Source organism: Anomaloglossus baeobatrachus, chromosome 3 (assembly GCF_048569485.1).
Source record: "Anomaloglossus baeobatrachus isolate aAnoBae1 chromosome 3, aAnoBae1.hap1, whole genome shotgun sequence".
NCBI classification, from domain to species: domain Eukaryota; kingdom Metazoa; phylum Chordata; class Amphibia; order Anura; family Aromobatidae; genus Anomaloglossus; species Anomaloglossus baeobatrachus.
Genome location: NC_134355.1, coordinates 70566671 through 70591195, shown reverse-complemented (window position 1 = coordinate 70591195; position 24525 = coordinate 70566671). Strand labels below are relative to the sequence as shown.

At 42.6% G+C, this 24525-nt stretch overlaps 1 protein-coding gene across 7 annotated transcripts in view; it reads right to left on the bottom strand.

The window, feature by feature from the left end:
- EHBP1 (EH domain binding protein 1) overlaps positions 1-24525 on the bottom strand; it is a 536928-nt gene that overhangs the window by 338425 nt on the left and 173978 nt on the right. For all 7 annotated transcript variants that reach the window (XM_075339243.1, XM_075339247.1, XM_075339245.1 and 4 more), the window contains one exon: positions 17349-17595. In XM_075339243.1, the coding sequence (XP_075195358.1) occupies positions 17349-17595 (247 nt within the window). The remainder of the gene's footprint in view (positions 1-17348; positions 17596-24525) is intronic.

Below are 24525 nucleotides of genomic sequence, written 5' to 3'. Positions count from 1 at the left end.
GAATAACCAATTTTACCAAACGTGATAATGATAATCATTTTAATATGTAGGATGAAGCAAAGTCAATAACTAAAACCGAAACAGGCTTAAAGGGAACCTATCACCAGATTTGGCAACTATAAGCTGCGGCTACCACCTCTGAGCTCTTATATACAGCATTATAGAATATGGTATATAAGAGCCCAGGCCCCCTGTATAATGTAAATATCAATTTATAATACTCACTTGAGGGGCAGTCCGGTGCAGACTGGTCGGATGGGTGTCTCCGTTGTTTACTACCAGCGCAGCCTCTTTCGGCCATCTTTGTCCTTCTTCTGAAGCCTGGGTACATGACGCGTCCTACGTCATCCACGCTAGCTGGCACTGGGGTCCTGCGCAGGCGCACTTTGATCTGCTCTGAGCGGGGCAGATCAAAAGTATTATAGTGCGCCTGCGCGGGACCTCAATGCCCTTGCGACTAGTCCCTGCGCTCATTAGCATATCATAAAGGATCTTTAGAAATACTTTATATCTATGCTACTAGATGGGGGGACAGTTAGGCAGCGATTAGAAATATGCATCCAGAACTGCTCATTGTTCTGGGTACATATTGGATCTGACAGGTTCCCTTTAAGACCTTTCGGTTATTGAACGCTATGAGGTCAGCCAACATTGGCCTTTTGAGCAGTATCATATAAAAGAAAACATAAGATGCTCAATTCAGATGAATGTCATTCATGTCATACACTCTGCCTCATAAAGAGAGAGAAGGTGTGGTGCTCTAAATTGTCTTGTCAACCTAATAGGGCAGGTGAACAGGGGTTGTCATGAGCAGACAATCTTTAAAGCTATAGAAAAAGAGAACAGATGGACTGATGACTTCTTTGCCTGAAGTCACACAGTCAGTCAAGCAAGAGGAGGCAGCGAAGGGTGGAGAATAGAGCTGGAGTGACAGCGGTTTCAGATCTTCAGCCTCATTTGCATATAAATTATAACACTGATTTCTCACTCAATGAGGAATGGACTGGCCATGAAAAGGTATTGCTGGACTTGTCTTTAAAAGAGCTACATGCGCTATTGAATAGTTTCATGGGAAATCTTGCTGACGGATTCCCTTTACAGCACTATTTGTGTGTGTGTGTGTGTGTGTGTGTGTGATGGAGATATATATATATATATATATATATATATATATATATATATATATATAATATATATATATATATATATATATATATATATATATATTATATATATATATATTATAAAAACATAATAGAATATCCTGTATCACATCTATTAGAGATGGAAATTTCAAATATATTTGAAAATTGCATACTATCAATTGTATTTGCTTCTTTTAGGCATTTGTTCCTTTTGGTTACATTTTTACAACATATTTTTGGACAACGTGTATATAATGATAGTGATGATATAGTACTATGGGCTCTGGCACCTTCCACCCTTTTTATTCACTAAAATAGAATTTGGCTGGCGGTCAGAACTATTTTTGTTGCTGTTGCACAAGGAGACACAGAAGGGCATAGACACAAATAATACATAAACACCAAGCAATCATTTTCATAGCGATAAACTAAAAAAAAAAAAAAAAGATGATATTTCAAATAAAACCAGAAACAGCAGACGGACACCCGAACGTAGGTGGACTGCGTCTGCAGAAACGTATATGTGCAAAAAATGGCACAAAACAGAGCACACGCTAACGCAGTGCGCTCCATAGCAGTGAATGACCCTGTCGGGCGCATGCGTCCGGAACACGCTTTGCAGAGTTGGGGAGGGGCGGTTCGGACGGATGCTCCGACGGGACCTGTGAGCGGAAGGTAAAACGCAATGTGAAAGGGGCCTAACTCATCAATAGGATCACTAAGCCCTAATTCATACATTTGTGTTCTGTGTTTTTCATGTACCCATTATAATGTCTGGGTTTGTTCACGTGTCCATGTTTTTAAGCAGACTGAGTGCGCCACAATAAAATAACAGTGACATGTCCGCTTTCGATCAAAAGTAACTGATCAAAATTACCCATACAAGTCTACGGGTGCATGAAAATCAGAGCACATGGATGGCATCAAGGTGTAACCCATGTGCTGCTTTTTATTATCAATAAATCACAATATTCCGTATAAATAACACCTTATATAATCATAAATCTCAAAATCCCTTTAAAATAACCATAAGGGCTAATAAAAAAGGAAATTGGTGTTTTTTTCTTAATAAAATATCATTTTATTGAATTTTTTTTTTTTAAAATACATGTTAGACATTTTCAGAATCAAAAAAGGGCAGGATCAAATAGCCCAAATGAATTAGCAGCGGTATAACAGGTAAATTAAATGAGCAGTGTAGAGACCAATCATATAAATATCTATCACTCAATATATAATATATACATAGTATAGTGCAAAAATGCATGTATAATAATATATAAAGATGATAAAGAAAGGTATATGAGCAAAGTGACCTATTGCAATAAAAGTGCCTGTGCTGGGCAAAAGATTTTAGAGTCCAATATACCTTATGACTGGTCAGGGAAATCCTGGATGCCGCTATGCCTCGACGCGCGTTTCAAGCGTGCTTTTCCTCAAGGGGTGCACCCCCTGAGGAAAAACACTATTTGATCCTGTTCTTTTTTGATTCTGAAAATGTCTAACATGTATTTTAAATTTTTTTTTCAATAAAATAATATTTTATTAAGAAAAAACACCAATTTCCTTTCTTATTAGCCTTTATGGTTATTTTAAAGGGATTTTGAGATTATTTTTATTATCAATGTTGCAATGGATAGGAAGAGTTTTAGAATTTTTTAATCAGAGAAAATCACTGATTAAACACTCGTGCAGCTCAGCTCTAATTCATGCCGCTTGTCGTACTGACAGAATGAATCAGTTGACAATTTCCCATTAAAAAAAAAAAAATTATTATACTGGTATTTGCACATGGATTTTCAATGCGCAGTTTATATAAAAAGTCTACACACCCCTGTTAAAATGCCTTTTCGTCATGTAAAAAAAAATGATTCCAAGCAGAATCATTTCAGACCTTTTTCCACCTTTAATGTCAGCCACATACCATACAACACAATTAAAAAAACAAACTGAAATATTTTTGAGTGGAAAAAGAAAAATAAAGAACTAAAACACTGTGGTTGCATAAATATGAACACCCTTAAAACTAATACTTTGTTGAAGTACCCTTTGAATTTATGACAGCATTCATTTGGACAGGAGTCTAAGGGCGGCTTTGCACATGCGATGTTGGTGGGGTCAAATCGAAAGTGACGCACATCCGGCGTCACTTTCGACATTGTAGTGTGTAAATCCTAGATGATACAATTAACGAGCGCAAAAGCGTCGTTATTGTATCATCGGTGCAGGCTCCGACTTTTCCATGATTACGCTGCCGCGACAGGTACGATGTTGTTCCTCGTTCCTGCGGCAGCACACATCACTGTGTGTAAAGCTGCAGGAGCAAGGAACATCACCTTACCTGCCGCCGCCGGCTATACGGAAGGAAGAAGGTGGGCGGGATGTTTACATCCTGCTCATCTCCGCCCCTCCGCTTTGATTGGCCGCCTGCCGTGTGACGTCGCTGTGACGTTGTACGACCCGCCCCCTTAGGAAGGAGGCGGGACGCCGGCCAGAGCAACGTCGCAGGACAGGTGAGTGCTTGTGAAGCTGGCGTAGCGATAATGTTCGCTACGCCAGGAATCACAAGATATCGCTGCAGCGACGGGGCGGGGACTATCGCGTGCGACATCGCAGCATCGGCTTGCGATGTCGCAACATGCAAAGCCCGCCTAACAGTATGGCACATCTAGAATTGGTGATCTTTTGCCCACGCTTCCTTGCAGTAGTTCTAAATCTGTCAGATTGCGAGGGCACCTGCTGTGTACAGGTTTTGTTCCAAAATGTACAGATATTTGGGAACTGTACATAACTACCTTCACCTTGAATAAAGCCCCAGATCCAGCTGACGAAAAAACAGCCCCAAAGCATAATGCCCGCCTCCACCATGCTCCACTGTAGGGATGGTGTTCTTTTGGTGATGCACAGTGTTGGCTTTGTGCCAAATATATCTTTTGGAATTCTGTCCTATAAGTTCAACCGTGATGTCATCACATCTTACCAAGTCTTCCCCCATGTTGTTCGCAGACTTTGTGTTTTGGCAAAACATAGCTGGGCTTAGATATTTGTCTTTTTAAGAAAAGGTTTCTAATTTATCACTCCACCCCAGGCACATGAAGAATATGGGAGAGTGTTGTCACGTGTAGTACAGAATCAGTAACTGCCAGAAATTCCTGCAGCTCCTTTAATGTTCCTGTAGACCTAGTCAGCTTTCTGGACCAATTTTCTTCTAGTCTTTTTTTCACCAACCTTTGATGGATGTCAAGTTCTAGATAATGTCCGGGTCATGTCAAATTTAAACCACTTCTTTATGACTATATTCATTGCGTTCCATGGTTTATCTAATCCCTTGGAAAAAATGTTTGTGTCCCTCTCCTGACAAAATTCAACAACGAGATCCCTTTGCTGTGCTGTAAGCTGTTAACGGATTATGGCTTTTGCTGTAAAGTTCAGTTAAGAAAATCCTCCTACAACAGCTAAACTTTATATGGGGTTATGGAACATGGGCTTAAAAAGATTGGCAAATTCTGCATACAAGTAGGTCCCCAATTCTAAGAGGGTGTTCAATATTATGAAACCACTATAATTTAGTTTTATTATTATTTCAACACTTACAAATTATTTCATTTTACTTTTTTTTTCAATGGATTTGTACAGTTTATGGTTGATGTAGGTGGAAAAAAGTTCTAAAACGATTCTTCTTGATATGATTTTTATACGTGACAAAAACCTGGTATTTTAACAGGGGTGTGTAGGCTTTTTATATCCTTTATGCCCACTCAAGAAGGAAAAGCAGAAGATATTACCCTTTTCAAAAAGAAGGGTGAAATGTCTAAAATTCTTAAAAGTTAATTTACAGATGTGAATTTTGTTGAGAATTCACCTTGGATTTTTACTGAATTCTGCAGGCGGAGAGTCTGTCTCTCTCTCTCTGCGGCTGCCCGGCTGTCTCTCTGCCCGGCTGTCTCTCTGCCCGGCTGTCTCTCTGCCCGTCTTTCCACCGACATCTTATTACCTCACACATAAGCTTCTTATACTAACAGTTTATTTTGTTCCTATAGCAACCACTGACAGTTGCTATTAATAGCCTCTAGCTCCCACCTCCATTCAGTTTAATGGAGACATAATTTTTGGAGTGTAACTGTAAAACGTGGTGTTAAATTTTCCTGTCAAAACATAGTCTATGACGTTGCCTTAGTCACATGAGGCGTCTGTGCAAAATTTCGTGATTGTAAATGCGACGGTGCAAATTCCTTTAGCGGACATACATACACACACACACACACACACACACACACACACACACACACACACATATACAATATATACAAAATTATATAATATATTTCAGATAGATATCCCTAATTATTTCCAAAAAAGATAAATGCAGGTATATATAAAATATACACAAGTAATGAGTCTTCGAATAGAAACCTATTTATGACTTTATTATTGGAAATGAACACAAATGTGCGGCACACTTCTAGAAATGCTCTCCACAATACAGGAGCAGGCATCTTCTTATAAGGCTGCAGTAAATCTAATTGTAAGACATTAAGGCTGCGACCTGCTTTCCAGTCAGTAAATTAAAAAGCCTATTTGCATTACACTGAAAACGAGAGTGCACAGGGGCTAATATGGCTAATGGGAAAAAAAAAAATAACTGGACAAAAACTATATGGAGCAATTTGGAAATGGGGAATAGAAATTTTCCTGACTGAGAGGTTGTAATCCATCAAATGTATTATTTTTTTCACCCCTACACAACCCATGCCTTCCCACTAAAACCTTAATGCAATCAGGAATATGTGAAGAGTATTAGATTTCGGCAGGGCGGCAGCCAGATCTGAGGTGTCACAAATCGAGTTAGCCTGAGAGTCAAACCAGCGATGAACATCTCACTCAGACGTAAGGACTCACAAAGGAATGAGACCACTTCAGTTTTACATAATCAGATCTCAATAACTCACAGAATACAATATTTCACTATGAAAAATATCAAATGAAGTGGACAATGGGCCTAAAATAAGCCAAATGGCATCCATAAAAGCAGAAGATAATGAAATACTTAACAGTTAAAACAGGTAGTTTGAACCCTATAATGCCCCACAGCTTCCATCAACTCTCCTGAAACACAGAAAGCTAGCCCTGCAGTCACTGCCCCACACCTTTTATCCCTTTTCCTGAAATACAGAAAGCTAACCCTGCAGTCACTGCCCATAGCTTCTATCACCTCTTCTGAAACACAGAAGATGTAGGACACTAACTGCAAGGCCAGCCTCCTATCACCTCTCCTGAAACACAGGAGGCTGGCCCTGCAGTCACTGCCACACAGCTTCTATCACTTTTCCTGAAACACAGAAGGCTGGCACAGCAGTCACTACCCCACAGCTTTTATCACCACTTCTGAAACACAGAAAGCTTGGATGCTTGGTACTTGTCACTAGTGATGACTGCGCACCACCATTCTCATGTACTCTGTACTCGTAACGAGCAGTTGGATGCTTTTATAGGCATGACCCGAGTACCGGAGTATAATGGAAGTCAATGGGGAACGCTAGCATTTTTCTGGGAATTCTTCCGGAAAAATGCTCGAGTCCCCTGTTGAATTCCATTATACTTGGTACTCGAGTCACACCCATCCGGGCGTCCAACTACTTGTAACAAGTACCGAGCACCCGAGCATGGTAGTGCTCGGTCATCACTAGTTACAAGTACCGAGCATCCAAGCTTTCTGTGTTTAATGAGTGCTCGCTCATCACTAGTTATGAATACTGGGCAATTGAGCATGGCAGTGCTCGCCCATCACTAATTAAGAGTATCGAGCACTCAAGCATGGTAGTGCCCACTCTTCACTAATTAAGAGTACAAAGCAGCCGAGCATGGCAGTGCTCACTCATCCCTACTAATCATGTATCAATTTAGGAAACGCTGCCCTCTATCAATCAACGGTCCAGAAATGAATCTGCTGAACCCAAGATTTGTAAGTCTTACTGGTGGCATAACTGAACTAATTATTTATATTATTTTGTGGGCTGGCCAACCCGTTCAACCTCAGATACCTTTATTGTTAATGGCCAGGTACACAGATGAGGCATATGCTAATTGTACATGCAGTTGAAATACTTAATTTAGAGTTTTGGAAATTATTATTGCACTTGCCCTCTTTGTGCAATGTTACCTGGTCCTTAGGACAGATAAGAGAATCCCCAGCATAAACTAATTATGTGGGTAATCATACTGTATATAGAAATAGCACAAGGAGTCTGGGATTAATAATATTGTACCAAAAAGTATTTCAATGTAATTGTTTAATCATTGCAAAGTAAATCCACACCTAAACTGACAGATCTGAACGTTCACCTGCAATTTTGCAGCTAAATTAGATTTTTAATGTGAAGCTCGCTGCATCCCGGTCACACGCCCTGTACATTCACATCAACTCTTACCGCTGTGATATCCTCCTTAATTAACTATACATAAACTATTTAACGCTCACAATAACAAATAAAAAAATGACTTATTGTTAATATACTTTCCAAAATTGGCTTCATAACCAGAACTTCTATCATCCAAATTACAAGGAAGGGATAAAACCAGTACAATCCCGGCAGTCTAGACGTGGTTTTGGCACACGGCTTAAGTGAGTCAATGATTAACCTGCATAAAGATAAAGGAAACTGATACATGATTAAAAAAGGGGCACTACGCACCCATATGATGCTTAAGACCCCCCATACACAGCAGAGTGGTGTCCGGCGATCGCTCCAGGGCTATCTAAGAGAAAATTGCTGCCAAACTCCTCTGGCGGCGGCTTATCAACCAGAGGCAAAGAGGATTGGTCGATGCAAATACGTCTCTCCCTGCTGGGGTATAGATGGGAGGTCCCCATACACAAAGGACTGTCAGGCGATCCCGGTGAGTTCGGCTGGCTTTAGATTGGAATGTTTGTGGTCCTTTATCCACAAAAAATTCAGCAGCGGCAAAAACTGCATCAAACGGACAACCTGTGTATTTCAAATCCGCAAATCAGACCAATTTCCGATTTGCGGATTTCTGATGACCGGATGTGCCTAGCATTCAGGAGCGCGGCCACCGCGAATACAGGTACACGTGACGCTACATTGAATAGCATGTTAGTACACCCCTGTGGGCGTACTAACATGCTAAGAGGGTGGCTGGTCGGGGGATATAATGCCCTTGGGACTTGTCCCTGTGCTCATTAGCATAAGATAAAAGATCTTTAGAAATACTTTTTCTAAATATCCCTTTATTATACTAGTGTATAAAAGGGACAGTAAAGGCCCAGTCACACTAAACTTACCAGCGATCCCAACAACGATACAACCTGATAGGGATTGCTGGCAAGTTGCTAAGGAGGTCGCTGGTGAGATGTCATACTAAGCGACGCTCCAGCGATCCCACCAGCAACCTGACCTGGCAGGGATCGCTGGAGCGTCGCTACACGGGTTGCTGGTGAGCTGTCTCACAGGCAGATCTCACCAGCAACCAGTGACCAGCCCCCAGCGACGTGTGGAAGCGAAGCTGCGCTTGGTAACTAAGGTAAATATCGGGTAACCAACCCGATATTTACCTTGGTTACCAGCGCACACCGCTTAGAGTTGGCTCCCTGCACACCTAGCCAGAGTACACATCGGGTTAATTACCCGATGTGTACTCTGCTACGTGTGGAGGCAGCAGGGAGCCGGCTTCTGTGGATGCTGGTAACCACGGTAAACATCGGGTAACCAAGAAGCCCTTACCTTGGTTACCCGATATTTACCTTCGTTACCAGCGTCCGTCGCTCTCACAATGCCAGTGCCGGCTCCCTGCTCCCTGCACTCCTAGCCACAGTACACATCGGGTTAATTACCCGATGTGTAGTCTGGCTATGTGTGCAGGGAGCAGGGAGCCGCCACTGGCAGTGTGAGAGCGCCGGACGCTGGTAACGAAGGTAAATATCGGGTAACCAAGGTAAGGGCTTCTTGGTTACCCGATGTTTACATTGGTTACCAGTGTCCGCAGAAGCCGGCTCCTGCTGCCTGCACATTCAGTTGTTGCTCTCTCGCTGTCACACACAGCGATGTGCGCTTCACAGCGGGAGAGCAACAACTAAAAAATGGTCCAGGACATTCAGCAACAACCAACGACCTCACAGCAGAGGCCAGGTTGTTGCTCGATAATAGGATAAAGAGTTGCACACCAGTCACAATGTATATTGGAATAATGAAAAGCATAACTGCTATAGGAATACTAGACTGAAAAATACAATGGAATAAGTGAAAAACATGAGTGAAAATGGTATCTGCATAACTGCTATGAAAAATAGAAATGAGAGATATTTAGCCATTGTATTGATCAATGCAAAGGAGCCCCAAAACCAAACGCCAAGGTAATCTCTATTTTGGGGTCCCTAACCTATGTGTAACCTCACCTGCAGTTAAAAAAAATTGCTCTGTATGGGAAGCAAGGGACCAAGCTATATATGTGAAATAAGAGACATGGCTATGGGTGGGGCAGGGTTCTCAGACAAAAAGTCAAACATCGCTGCTACGTCACAAAAGTCGTTCCTTAGCAGCGATGTTGCTAGCGATGTTGCTTAGTGTGACGTGGCCTTTAGGCAGGGTTAACTAATATGCACTCATGGTTCTGGGTGCATATTTCAAATTCTGTTTCAAGAGCCACATAAACGCTTCCAATACTCTTTGAATAAGCGTTGCATAACTAATATGATGGAAAAAAAGACAAATATCCATCAAGTTCTGACCCTGTATTTATTAGTGACCACCAATACGTCTTTTTGCAGACCTGAGCTATAAGTGAATAGCATTCCCGAGGGAAATAATTTATATAAAAAAATAAAAAAAAAAAAATGGGATTACCAGCCAAGGTAAAGCGGACACAGCTGGGGTCTGATATTCTCAGGGTGGGAAGGAACATTGTTATTTGGCCCTTCTCAGCCTAAAAATAGCAGGCTGCAGCCGACCCAGAAGTGGGGCATCCATTAGATGCGCCAAACCTGGTGCTTCGCACCGGCTCATCCCTTTGCCTGGTACTTTGCACGGCTCATCCCGTTGCCCTGGTGTGGTTGCAAACGGGGTAATATATGGGGTTGATACTAGCTGTGTAACGTCATCTGGCATCAAGCCCAAAGATTAGTGATATCACGGCTTATATCAGATACCCGACATCACTAACTGTCAGTAATAAATAAAATAAAAAAATACAAAAAAAAAATTTGAAAAAAACGCTCCCCAACACATTCCCTCTTTCACCAATTTATTGAAAAGAAAAAAAAATCCATTTTGGAGGTCCCACGACGACTCTGGACCTTCAAGAATATGGGGCGGCACGCTCCGGGAAGGTTTCCCCCATTTTTTGTAAGTGTAGGAACTCCATGTGAGGAGTGTGGCTGCAGTGACACGGAGCTTACTGCACGACAGTGTGAGTGCAGTAAGCTGCATGTCACTAAGTGCAGAGACGGCTGAGAGACGCTGTCTGCGCATGCGGCCAGCATTTCTTCTGACAAGAGGGGTGGCGGGGGAATCGACACTGCATGAGAGGTACTGACAAAACCGGGAATGACCTGGTTGGAGCTGGGGACGACTGTTGTGCCTCATCTGACATGTCATATTAGGCAGAAATTGGAAGAGGAAGACGCGCGCAGCAGGTGGGCAACATGTGCGGCGGCCATTTTAGGCGATTGTGAGGGGGGAGGTGGATCAGGGGTGGGGAGGCATTTTGCCACATTAGAGGACCGAGGGAGAAGATTCATCTCCCATCTGACATGTTTGATCATGCCAGATGGGGGATAAATAATTTTTTTACCAGCGTTTCCATTTTCTACAGTGATCATGACTCTCCGGTGTCTACCTGTGATCACATGACCGGGGACCGGAAAAAACGGCCCGGTAGCTGAAACCCAGGAGATTTTCTGACGCTGGGGGGGGGTGCTATTTACTTTTCTGCCAGCAGTTTATCAACGGCATATCAGAATAAGTACCCTTTTCTGCCGCCATTTATCTCTTTAAGGCTGTTGTAATGGGGTTAAAATGGTATTGCTTTTGGATATTTTCTATAAAAAAAAATATAGGTCCCTCAAAGTCACTTCAAAACTGAATAGGTCCTTAAAAAAATGTTTTGTAAATTTCCTTGAAAAAATTACAGCTACAATTTTACAGCTTCTTACATCCTAACAAAATAAAAGAACATTTTACAGAAGGAGCTGGTGTAAAGCAAACACGACGGAAATGTTATTCATTGACTATTTTGTGTGATGTGACTATCTGGATTAAAGGAATTCAAGGTTTGAAAAATGTCTGATATTTTTATAAATAAACCCAAGACATATTTACCTAAATTTACCATTATCACAAAGTATAATGTGTCACAAAAAAAAAATAATCTCAAAATCACTGGGATATGTTGAAATATTGCAGTTATTGGCACATAAAGTGACGTCAGATTTTAAAAACTTGGCCCAGTCGCTTAGGGGTTAAAGTGAAACCAAGCATATAATGGGTTTTTCCTTGTGTTTTTTTAGGACTGTAAAAATCACTAACATTTAAAGGGAATCTGTCACCAAGTTTTTGCTCCCCCATCTGAGGGCAGCATAATGCAGAGACAGAGATGCTGATTCCAGAAATGTTTCACTTACCGAGCTGTTTGCTGTTATTTTGATAAAATCAATGTTTTCTCTGCTGCATATCTAGCAGTTATACAGAGCTCAGGAATATGCTGGACTATCTGCAGCACACCAAGTAGTTCTGTAATGATAATCTACTGCTGATTAAACAGTTATTTTATCAGAACTCCACTAAGCAGCCCAGTAAGTGACATCACTGGAATCAGGATCTCTGCCCCTTATGCTGCACTCGGCCTAGGTGGCAAAAACCTGGTGAAAGATTCCCTTTAACCCCTTCAGCCCCTGGGCACTTTCCGTTTTTGCATTTTTTGCTCCCCTTCTTCCGAGAGCCGTAACATTTTTATTTTTCCATCAATCTTGCCATATAAGGGCTTGTTTTTTGCGGGACGAGTTGTACTTTTAAATGAAACCATAAGCTTTACCATATAGTGTACTGGAAAACGGCAAAAAATTTCCAAGTGCGGAAAAATTGCAAAAAAAGTGTGATCGTACAATAGGTTTTGGGATATTTTATTCACTGTGTTCACTATATGGTAAAACAGATGTATCTATGTGATGCCTGAGGTCGGTGCGAGTTTGTAGACACCAAACATGTATAGGTTACTTGTATCTAAGGGGTTAAAAAAAATTCACAAGCTTGTCCAAAAAAAGTGGCGCACGTTTTGCGCCATATTCCAAAACCCGTAGCGTTCTCATTTTTCGGGATCTGAGACTCAGTGACTGCTTATTTTTTGCGTCTCGACCTGACGTTTTTTTAACAGTACCATTTTTGCGCAGATGCTACGTTTTGATCGCCTGTTATTGCATTTTGCGCAAAATTTGCGGCGACCAAAAAATGTAATTTTGGCGTTTGGAATTTTTTTGCAGCTACGCCATTTACTGATCAGACTAAATGATTTTATATTTTGATAGATCGGGCATTTCTGAATGCGGCGATACCAAATGTGTATATTTTTTAACCCTTTAATTTTCAATGGGGTGAAAGGGGGGTGATTTGAACTTTTAGGTTTTTTTATTTATTTTTTAAAACTTTTTTTTTTTTACTTTTTTTTTATTTTACTAGTCCCCCTAGGGGGCTATAGCGATCAGCAATCCGATCGCTCTTATCTATCTGTTGATCACAGCTATACAGCTGTAAACAGCAGATACAGTCACTTCCTGTTTCACCCTGCTCAGAGCCAGGTGAAAACGAAAGTGAAACTTCGTAGCTGCAGGCGTCATCACAAGACCCTGTGCTACGATGGCAACCACCGAAAGTCACGTGAGATCATGTCACGTGACTTCCTGTGGGGGCGGGTTAAGTAACTGTCATGGCGACGCCCATATACATATCGCTGACAGATTTTGGCAGCGAAATGTAAGGGGTTAATGGCCGCGGTTGGAAGCGATTCCACCCGCGGCTAGCAGGCACACGTCAGCTGTTGAAAACAGCTGATATATGCGCGGATCGCCGCCTGCCCACGGCAGGGAGCGAGGATTAACGGCACACGATCCATGATGTACCCAGTACGTCATGGGTCGTTAAGGGGTTAAATTCTTGAGGCACTTATGATTGAAAACATTTCAAATCTGACTACTGAATGAATTGAATCATAAATATATGCCCGTCATGCAAAAATACTGGTTAAAATCCAAGCCAAAATAAACTTTTCTTATGCTGATTTTGATGTGAATTTTTCAGTCTGAAAAATGCTCTTAGAAAAAAAACAAAAAAAAAGACCCAAAACATGTGACTGTACCCTTAAAGTAGATTTTCCAGTCGTACTAACTGCAATTACTTTTAGGTCATGTTCACATAATCAGTATTTGGTTAGCATTTTACCTCAGTATCTATAAGGCCACGTGCACACGCTGAGTATTTGGTGAGCTTTTTACCTCAGTATCTATAAGGCCACGTGCACACGCTGAGTATTTGGGGAGCTTTTTACCTCAGTATTTGGAAGCCAAAACCAAAAGTGGGTGATAAATACAGAAGTGGTGCCCGTGTTTCTATTATACTTTTCCTCGGATTGTTCCACTTCTGCTTTTGGCTACAAATAGTGAGGTAAAAAAACTCACCAAATACTCCGCGTGTGCACGTGGCCTTACAGATACTGAGGTAAGAAACTCACCAAATACTCCGCGTGTGCACGTGGCTTTACAGATGCTGAGGAAAGAAACTCACCAAATACTCCGCGTGTGCACGTGGCCTTACAGATACTGAGGTAAGAAACTCACCAAATACTCCGCGTGTGCACGTGGCCTTACAGATGCTGAGGTAAGAAACTCACCAAATACTCCGCGTGTGCACGTGGCCTTACAGATGCTGAGGTAAGAAACTCACCAAATACTCCGCGTGTGCACGTGGCCTTACAGATGCTGAGGTAAGAAACTCACCAAATACTCCGCGTGTGCACGTGGCCTTAGACGGTGAAGGGGGGAAAGCCTGCCTGTGGCTGACAGGGCATGCTGGAAATCGTAGTTGGATAACAGCTGGAGCACTACAGGTTATTGGCCCCTATGGGTAGGCGGTATTATGCAAAATACATAGGTTTGGGACTTTATATTATTGTAAAATCTGCATATACAGTGGAACCTTGGATTAAGAGTAACTTGGTTTGAGAGTGTTTTGCAAGACAAGAAAAGATTTTTAAAAATGTTTAACTTTGTTTAAGAGCAAATACTCACTGCACACACTTCCGGTTCCGTCCTTTCACTATATACAGTATACCATTGCACAGTATATACTATATAGAATGTGTATCAATTTGCAGTTGTGGATACAGTATTATACTTTCTTTCTACTAAGCAGTGTAGCACATTGCTTGTACTGTAATCTAATTGCCTGTGCAGTTTTCCTACCCCACATTTGGCTTATTGGTGCCCTTATTTTGGGGAGAAAAAAAATTGGGGTGTGTTTTTTGTGTGTATTGTACTAGAATAAAGATTGCCATATTTCTACATAATATTTTCTCTCTATATAGTGTACCTCTCGCACACCAACAGTTCTATTAGCTACCGTGCAGTTTAATTTGCTTTATATGATTTTTACTGTACAGTATTTTGTATCAGTGTACTGTAATAATTTTATATGAATACAGGAGTTAAGTTTGTATAAATACAGTAAATATTTTTGGGTTGTGGAACGAATTGTCTGCGTTTCAATTATTTCCTATGGGAAAATTTGCTTTGATATAAGAGTAACTTGGTTTAAGAGCTCACTCCCGGAACCAATTATGCTCGTAATCCAAGGTTCCACTGTATATTGTAAAGATAACAACATGAAAAAAAACTATTATTACAGGGGTATTCAAGAGATGGGAATACCTAAATATAATCTTTGCCCAAAGTTGGCCAGATATAAAGAAAATGTAAGGGTGGGCTGTGCAAACTCTCCTTCTGTAATTCCCACTCATTTTTATGTCAAAATGCGAAAAAAGTACAGTGGAACCTTGGTTAACGAGAACAATCCGTTCTGGGAATGTGCTTGTTAACCAAGTTACTCGTTCAGCAAAGCAATATTTCCCATAGGAAATCATTGCAATGCAGACAATTCGTTCCACAACTTGTTAAATGTCCCATCCTGGTCCCCTATTGTGCCATAGCACACACGTACAAACACGCACAAACAAACACGCACGCGCGCACACACACACACAGATTATGCTCACCTTACCGTCAGTTCCATCGCCGGCCTCTTAGAACTTGTAGTTCGCCCGTACAGGATGTGAATTGGATAACCATCGTGACCGATGCTGGACCTTTCGCTCCCAGCGCGCTGACGTCAAAGGCAGGAGCCGCTTGCCTCTGATTGGCCAGCGCACTGCATTTGAGTAGCGGCTGACAGGGGAAGTTCCTCCCTCGTCGCGATGCTTGTAGCCGGCGATGGAACGGAAGGTAAGTTGAGCATAATACGTGTACCTTCCGTTCAATCGCCGGCCTCATGCTTCTTGTAGTTCGCCAGTACAGGATGTGTATTGGCAAGCATCGAGACAAGGGAGGAACTGGTCGCGATGGTTACCCGATACACATCCTGTACGGGCAAACTGCAAGTTCCAGGAGGCCGGCGATCGAACGGAAGGTAAGGTGAGCATAATCTGTGTGTGTGCGTCAGGGCTGTGGAGTCGGAGTCGGAGTCGTGGAGTCGGAGTCGGAGCTCATTTTGGTGGAGTCGGAGTCGGTATAAAATGCACCGACTCCGACTCCTAAAATATATAATAAATTGGGGACAGGAGTGCAATGCAGAATGTGTTGAATATTTTACTAAATAATAACATTTAGTATAATGCTTATATTTAAGTGAAAAATTTATTGTAGTACATGAATATGTGTATGTGAACATCAGACATTTAATTGTTTTTATGATACAATAATCAAGATATTTGGATAGAACATAAAATATTTATTGGAATACAACTTTAGAACACAAAAAACTAATAAATTGTAAATATGTAATATATATATATATATATATATATATATATATATATATATATATATATATATATATATATATATATATATATATATATATAATATATATATATATACACACACAGTGTATATACACACACAAGATATATATGTAATCTACTGTATATTACATAGTGTATTACATATTTACAATTTATTACAGTTTTTTGTGTTCTAAAGTTGTATTCCAATAAATATATTTTATGTTCTATCCAAATATCTTGATTATTGTATCATAAAAATTATTAAATGTCTGATGTTCACATACACATATTCATGTACTACAATAAATTTTTCACCTAACTAAGCAATATATGTAGGAGTCGGAGCCGGAGCCGGAGTCGGAGTCGGAGCCGGAGTCGGAGCCGGAGTCGGAGTCGGTGCAAGAGAATTTGAGGAGTCGGAGTCGGAGTCGGAGTCGAAGGTTTGGCTTACCGACTCCACAGCCCTGGTGTGCGTGCACGCGTGTTTGTTTGTGCGTGCTTGTGTGTGTTTGTGTGCGTTTGTGTGGACTGCAAGAGCGGGTTAGAGCGCGGTGGATGTACAGAACCTTAAGTGTGTGCGGTGAGTATTTTGCTCGTACAACAAAGCTTGCTCATAAACTGAGTTACAAATTTACAGCAAGCTTTGCTCATTAAGCGAAATACTCACTAACTGGGTTACTCATTAAGCGAGGTTCCACTGTATAGTGTCAACCTGCTCAGCTGCGCAATAATACTGTCCACCTCTGGAATCTGCGTATAGATGAGTATTCCCAACCTCTGACTGGCTGGGATGGAAAAACCTTTCATATTGTATGGCTAACAATGTGTAAGGAGCGCCTATGGTCTCTCTCAAGCACAGCACTTCATGAGTAGGTGTTGGGTTATCATAGGGATAGAGAGGAGCCTGTATTTGTGAAATGAAGTGTCTTTGAATTGTTGGGCAATTTTCCAATATGTACAATAAATTTTCAAGAATGGTGAATGCCAGGCGGCTTAACATCTCCATTTCACCCCGCGCTATCAAAATGTTCTTTTGTCAAACACACTATCTGGACTTGCCATGTTGTTTTAAGAGAAACTTCTGCTTATACAGAGAAAGCTTAAATTCATCAGTTCATATAAAGGTGTATAGATTCCACTCACTCATCGAGCTCATCCTCTTCCTGTCTGGCTTTGTTAGCGTAGAGGTATTTGGTCATATCCACAGGTCTGGCATTCTTCCTCTTTGCTGGCTGTGGAGGGGATTCCTTATGCAGTTCAATAGCCAGGTCAGGCCCCGGATCCGGCTCATCAAACGGGTTCTGGTATGTTGTGGGCTCCGGGTCTTTAAATGGGTTATAATCATCAAACGCCTCCTCCACCTTTAAAGGGGTCTTCTCAACAGTAGTGTCTTAAGAGAAAAGAAAAATAATTACATATAAGTATATAATTACATACAACTATATAAAAATAATATATTACACACACACACACACACACACACACACACACACACACACACACACACACACACACACACACGGTATAGTAAGCATTGAATAGGTCACCAATTTTGAAGGTATATTCCTAAAGGTGTTTTTCCACATTAATTTCTCACTAGATGCCGGTAACAACCCATCCAATCCACACAGGCAAAGATGTCAAACCCTAAATGTCCATAAATTATGTGTAATAATGATAAATTACACAGGAAAAGAAGTATTGAATACACTTACTTAAATTTATTTAATACTTTGTACAAAAGCCTTTGTCAATGATGACAGCTTCAAGATGTCTCCCGAAGTAGTTGCCTGCATTGCTCAGGTGTGATTTTGGCCCATTCTTCCACACGCTCTTCAAATATTTGAGGTATCGTGTAGTGATCATTTTTATTTCTCTAGCGCAAACATATTCTGCAGTGCTTCAAAATTCAAAGGTTTATATACAAAAATAAGTAATATTGAAGGGTGGGCACAACCATGGTCACGTGGTCAGTATTCATGAGCTGTTTGATGCTTGGACGGGCTAGACTCGTTTACTGCATATAATAAAAGTCGTCAACTCAAGCATTCTTCTGTAAGATTTTCATGGTACTAGTGGTTTAGAATGGGAGTGCACGCTCAACACTAGTCCTGTGAGTTTAAGGTGAAATGATGTTCTTTCTACTTACAGATGATGGCCCTAACAAAGCTCACTGGAATGTTCAGTAGTTTAGAAATTCAGTAACAAATGCCCTCAGTTGTGTTTTGTATAAGCTTGCGAAGGTCTTGGGACAGCTCACTATTTTACCCATCATGAGATGTTTCTTGTGAGACACCTTTGCATAGGCCATCAGTTGAATCAGCTGATATTTTTTTTAATAAATAGCTGGATTGTTAATTACTAATATATTTCAGCTGGTGTCATTACTTTCTATGGCTTTTTCTATCTCTTTGTCTTCATGTGTTCAATACTTTTTCCCGCTCTCATTTCTCATTATTACATGTAACTTAATTTATGGACATCTATAGTTTGATTTATTTGTCTGAGTGGAGTGGATGGGTTTTTACAGACATCTGGTGAGGATTTCATGTCAATAGCACCTTTAGAAATATCTTTACTAATTGGTGATGTGATCAATACTTATTTCACCTGCTGTATATATACACATACACACACACACACACACACAATAAGTTTACTGTGTACAATTTACCTAACTGTGCAGGTGTGGTCCAATTCCCTAGTAAATAGGTGTTGTCTGTACACAGTCAGCACTTATTGGATAGTGTCAAAGTATAGGAGACACCCCTTCATAATAAAAAATTGTAACACCCATTTGTCAATATAATTCATATATATCTCCCAGAAGAATGGAACAATGAGACGTCAAGTAATTGTTCTTTAATGAGGAATACAAGTATTTATAGCATCTATCATGTCAAAAGAGATGTCATGTCTACGTTAAAAAGGCTATCCAAGCACATTATATTGATGCTCGATCCATAGGAAAAAAATAACAGCTGGTCGGTGAGCGTGATATACATCAGAAATATGATGTCCCCACCCAATGAATTTAAATCCATTCTAGCCAATGCAACAAGTATATGAGAGTTAAAAGGGAATCTTACACCAGGTTTTTGCAATTTCATCTAAAGGCCCCTTTACACACTGCAACATCGCTAACGATCCACCTTTTTTTCCAGAACCCATGACAGCACCACGTGAGAGAGGGATCCGCCCAGCGAGGACAGGAAACCATTCTGAATAAAAGGGTGGTACCTCTACCCGCTGTCAGTCGATTACCGAGAATGAGAGGACCTCCAACAATCGTTAGAACTTACTCCATCACCACTAACACACACAAGCACACCCAGAAGTGCACACCAAAGATGAGAAAGGGAGGGAATATATGGGTGCTGTCATGGGTTCTGGAAAATACGTAATTACTTACCGGTAATGTGTTTTTTCTGAACCCATGACGGCACCACGAGAGAGGGGATCCGCCCTTCAAGGACAGGAAACCTCCAGAATAAAAAGGGGCGGCACCTCTCCCCGCATCAGTTGATTACCGAGCATGACAGGACCTCCAAAACAAGGAACATCGTTAAAAACATATCCCGCCACCATAACCGCCCAGTGAAGAGGAGTGAAAAGGGAAGCAAACTAGCAACCCCCAAGTGCAGGGAGGGAATGTAAGGGTGCCGTCATGGGTTCAGAAAAAACACATTACCGGTAAGTAATTACGTATTTTTCCAGCACCCATGACGGCACCATGAGAGAATTACAGAGAGGAAGACCTAGGGAGGGACAACAGTTTGCAGAACCCGCCTCCCAAAGGTGATGTCGGTGAACGACAAATCAAGGCGATAGTGATTAAAAAAGGTGGACGGAGAAGACCAGGTTGCCGCCTTACATATCTGCTCGATGGAGACCTCCGATCTCTCCGCCCAGGAAGATGCCATCGCTCGCGTGGAGTGTGCCTTCAAACCAGGAGGTATGTCTTCCCCCCCGGCCGCGTAGGCAACCGAGATGGCATCCCTGATCCACCTTGCCAAGGTGGATTTAGAAGCCTTAAGCCCCTTTCTACAACCCTGGAAGACTACAAACAGAGACTTATCCCTCCTCACTTCAGAGGTGACCAACAGATACCGTTGAAGACAACTCCTAACATCCAGGCAGTGCCATCCCATCTCCTCCGGAGTAGAAGGGTTGGCATAAAAACAGGGGAGCACTATTTCCTGTGATCTATGGAAGTGGGAATGCACCTTCGGCAAATAGGCAGGGTCAGTTCGTAAAACTACTCGGTCATCATGTCAAGAGGCTATACCGGGTCAGCAGGGCCATCATCCGACTTCCCTCCTTTAGAGGGCCGTCTTCTGTCAGGAGAGTCAGGGTCCTTCCGCTTGGAGGACCGGTCATCAGTCCCCCCACGCTTGACCCCTGAGCCGGTGACACTGTCATCTTTTCCACCCTTCTGCTGCCGTTTCAGGGCGGCAGTATCATAAACAGAGGGAGGTTTTGGGGAGGAGGGAGGCGAAGGAGACGCAGCTGACTGCTTGTCCGTCATGGTAACAGAGCACCGGCACCATAGAGAAAATTGCCGCTCTGTTTTTCAAAGCAACCCTGGCGACTCCGCCCCCTACTTCCGGCGGATGACGACTCATCCGCGCCTCCAATAGGAAAAAAGCGTGCTGCGCATGCGCACAGCCCGGACATCCCTTTCCACACACAACATGGCGCTCCTTCACGGAAGCGCCCCAGCATCTGCCGCCACGAGGACGCCCCGCAGGGATCGCAGCAGCAGTCACCCTTATCCTGGCCTCCGGTGCCGGTAGCGTGGTAAGGAGAGGGGGGGCAGGAGCAGGGAGGGAAGGAGCCCGTGTGCAGACAGGACCCCCGTGGGTACGCTGCGACGGGAGAGCCCTGCGGCCAGTTCCCCGGCAGAAGCCTTCCACCGACCGGACTTACCTGGTCCCCGCAGGCTCCTGGCGCTCCTATCGGGCGCGCGGTATGCAGTCCTGACCCCCATGGTTCCGCTGCGGCAGCTCCACAGCACCTCGGCCGACCGCAGCAGGACCCGTGCCGCTGCCAGAGTCGGCCGGCCGGGCGCCGGACTTGAATCTTCGGCCCATCAGGCCTCTTGGATCTAGTGGATCTCTGGAGGCTCCCTGTTCAAGGACAGGAAACCAACTGATGCGGGGAGAGGTGCCGCCCCTTTTTATTCTGGAGGTTTCCTGTCCTTGAAGGGCGGATCCCCTCTCTCGTGGTGCCGTCATGGGTGCTGGAAAAAACTGGCTACCGGTAAGTAACCAAGGTGTTTTCCCCTCACCCATGACAGCACCACGTGAGAGATTTCCAGAGAAACACTTATCTAGGGAGGGACCACCGCCTCAAGCACCCGTCTACCAAACGAAAGAGCAGCCGAGGAGGATAGGTCCAACCAATAGTGCCGGAGAAAAGTAGACTGCGAGGACCAGTTAGCGGCCCTACAAATGTGTTCAATAGATACCTGCGCACGTTCAGCCCAGGAGGTAGACACCGCTCTGGTGGAATGGGCCCGAATGTTCTCCGGAACGGGCGCTCCACTATAGGAGTAGGCTAAAGTAATGGACTCCCTAATCCACCTAGCAATAGTACTTTTTGCCGCCGGGTTTCAGAACAGGGGTCCCCCATCAAGGACAGGAAACCAACTGACGACGGGGAGAGGTACCACCCTTTTATTCAGAATGGTTTCCTGTCCTCGCTGGGCGGATCCCTATCTCACGTGGTGCTGTCATGGTTGAGGGGAAAATCGCTGTAACGTCACCGGTTTTGTGACGTAATTGCGACCTCCCCAGCGACATTGCAGTGTGTGTCATGCATCAGCGACCTGGCCCCCGCTGTGAGGTCACTGATCGCTACAAGTCGTTCAGGACCACTCTTTGGTCCTTTGTTTCCCACTGTGCAGCATGTATCGGTGTGTTTGACACCGTTACAATGACATCGTTAGCGACACAGCCCATAGGCGTGCTAGCGTTCCCTTTCCAGCGAGGTCGTTCTGTAGGTCTGTATCGCTGCTGCGTCGTTGGCCAGATCTGCCTGTTTGACAGCTCACCAGCGACTGTTAGAGACTTTCCAGCGATCCCGGCCAGGTCGAGATCGTTGTGGAATCGCTAGAAAGTCTCATTGTGTAAAAGTCACTGAAAAAAGAAATAGCGCATATGACAAGTACCCGATGGTCTGAGATAAGATTAAGGAGAGTTAGAATTTGCTCACCTGGTGAGGTTGTGCGCCCTCGCACAACCTCGGTGTTGGTTGAATAGATCCTCTGGATGGATGGAGGTTTGGATCCTTGGTAACAATGCTGTTAGGTTGTAGTCTTTAGTGGAGATATCCGGATTCAGGACCGCTGGTTCCTCCTGGTATCCCCGGCACTTTGGGTCTTGGAGTACTGCAACGATCCTCCGCTCTCCAGCTGAAAGTTCCGCTTTGGAGTGGATAAGCCTGTGTCTTTCTGCAGCTCTGACCGATTCCCTCAAAGGGAGTGAGCTTATGGTAAAAAGGTGGATTATCGGTCTAGCGAGCGCTGATAGTGCACAGGTTCCGTTGAAGGTTAAATTATTTTATTGTTAAAATATTTTCTATATATAATGCTCCTGTTAGATACATACTATAGTATGTATCTAACAGGAGCATTATATATAGAAAATATTTTAACAAAATAATTTAACCTTCAACGGAACCTGTGCACTATCAGCGCTCGCTAGACCGATAATCCACCTTTTTATCATTGTGTAAAAGGGTCTTTAGAGCAGCATGTTTTAGACAGACTCTGAAACTAACCATGTTTAACTTAGATCACTGTCCTCGCCCACACCAGACTCTCAATACAAATTGTGCATTGACTGTGAGGTGTCAATCAAAGCAGGAAGTGTGCCAGACCCCTCTGCACAAGGCACAGAGTCACACCAATGTTAATCACAGAGCAATAAACTCTTCAGTATAGGTAAACAATAGCTCAGACACAGATAAGAGCAAGACAGATCTTTGTACTTTAAACTTCCCAGCATGCTGTCCTCAACTTACATTGCAAAATCCTGGTTACAGATTCCCTTTAAGGGACGTCTAGGCCAAAGATCTGTGCTGTGTAGTACTCCCCAGATGAAGCTGTTCTCAGCGATACGCAAGGGATCTCTCTCCTGATACTCCTGACCACTCTGATTGTGCTCGTCTATTATAATATATACTACCTGATGTTCTGATTAGCTATGTATTACACGTAGCACTGACCTTTGGCTCTATATAGGACCCTTTACAGAAGCTTCCCTAACAACCTTAGAATCCTTTACTTCGTCATCTCAGCACACAGGTTGGGCCTGGGAAATCTTTTGCTTGTTTGCATATTATTTCCCAGACTATTTTTCAGTTTACCATACATACCCATGTGCACTAACTGTCACCTGTTTATATTGTAATAATAGAATACCTCTTCTTGTATACCCCCATAGGGTTACCCCCTGTACTACCTTGCACTTCCAACTTTTGCTCTGGTACTAAGGTTACATTTCATCTCATTGGGGGCCTAGTACCTCTAGGTCTTTAGGCGCTTTGCCTTCTGTGATTTACAGGAGTATCAGTACATGGATTGCTATTGTTTTGAAATGTTTTTAGTATGTTCATTGGTCAACAATAAAGTTTGTATTCTATGACATATTATAGTGTTTTTCTGGTGTGTGCATCCACTGTATATGGTCTTTCCTTTCCATTGTTACATATACAGTTGCTGACCCCGATGCTTGGGGACTTTACTAGTATTTCATATAATATAGATACGATAGTAGATTATATATGTGGAGACTTGAATAAAGTTTGCTGGAGGGAGATCTATCATCACAGAGAATCTATTATCTTGATGTATCATATATGAGTGATGAAAGGTGCAAGGTGTGAAAAATCAAAATCGAAGAGGGAAAGTACTACATGAGCTTATTAGTAGGAAAACAATTTCAGCTTGAAAAACAACGGATTCTGCACAAAAATGTAAGTAAAACTGGTATAAAGGGGTTGTACCAAGTTTCTAAGTTGTGTGTGAGACCATCATTCAGTTTTCTCCAGCCGTCCCATAGAGAAAGAATGGAGAAATAGTGCACATGCTCAATCACTGCCCTATTCAGGTGGGGCTCTGTACAGTTCCAAGTCTATGGATAGATAATAACTTAACGTGAACCTGTCAGGTGCAATATGCACCCAGGACCACGAGCAGTTCTGGGTGCATATTTCTAATCCCTGCCTAACCGTCCCTGTATCTAGTAGCATGCATAAAAAGATCTTTAGAAACTGTATGTCTAAAGGTTTTTTTTATCATATGCTAATGACTCCA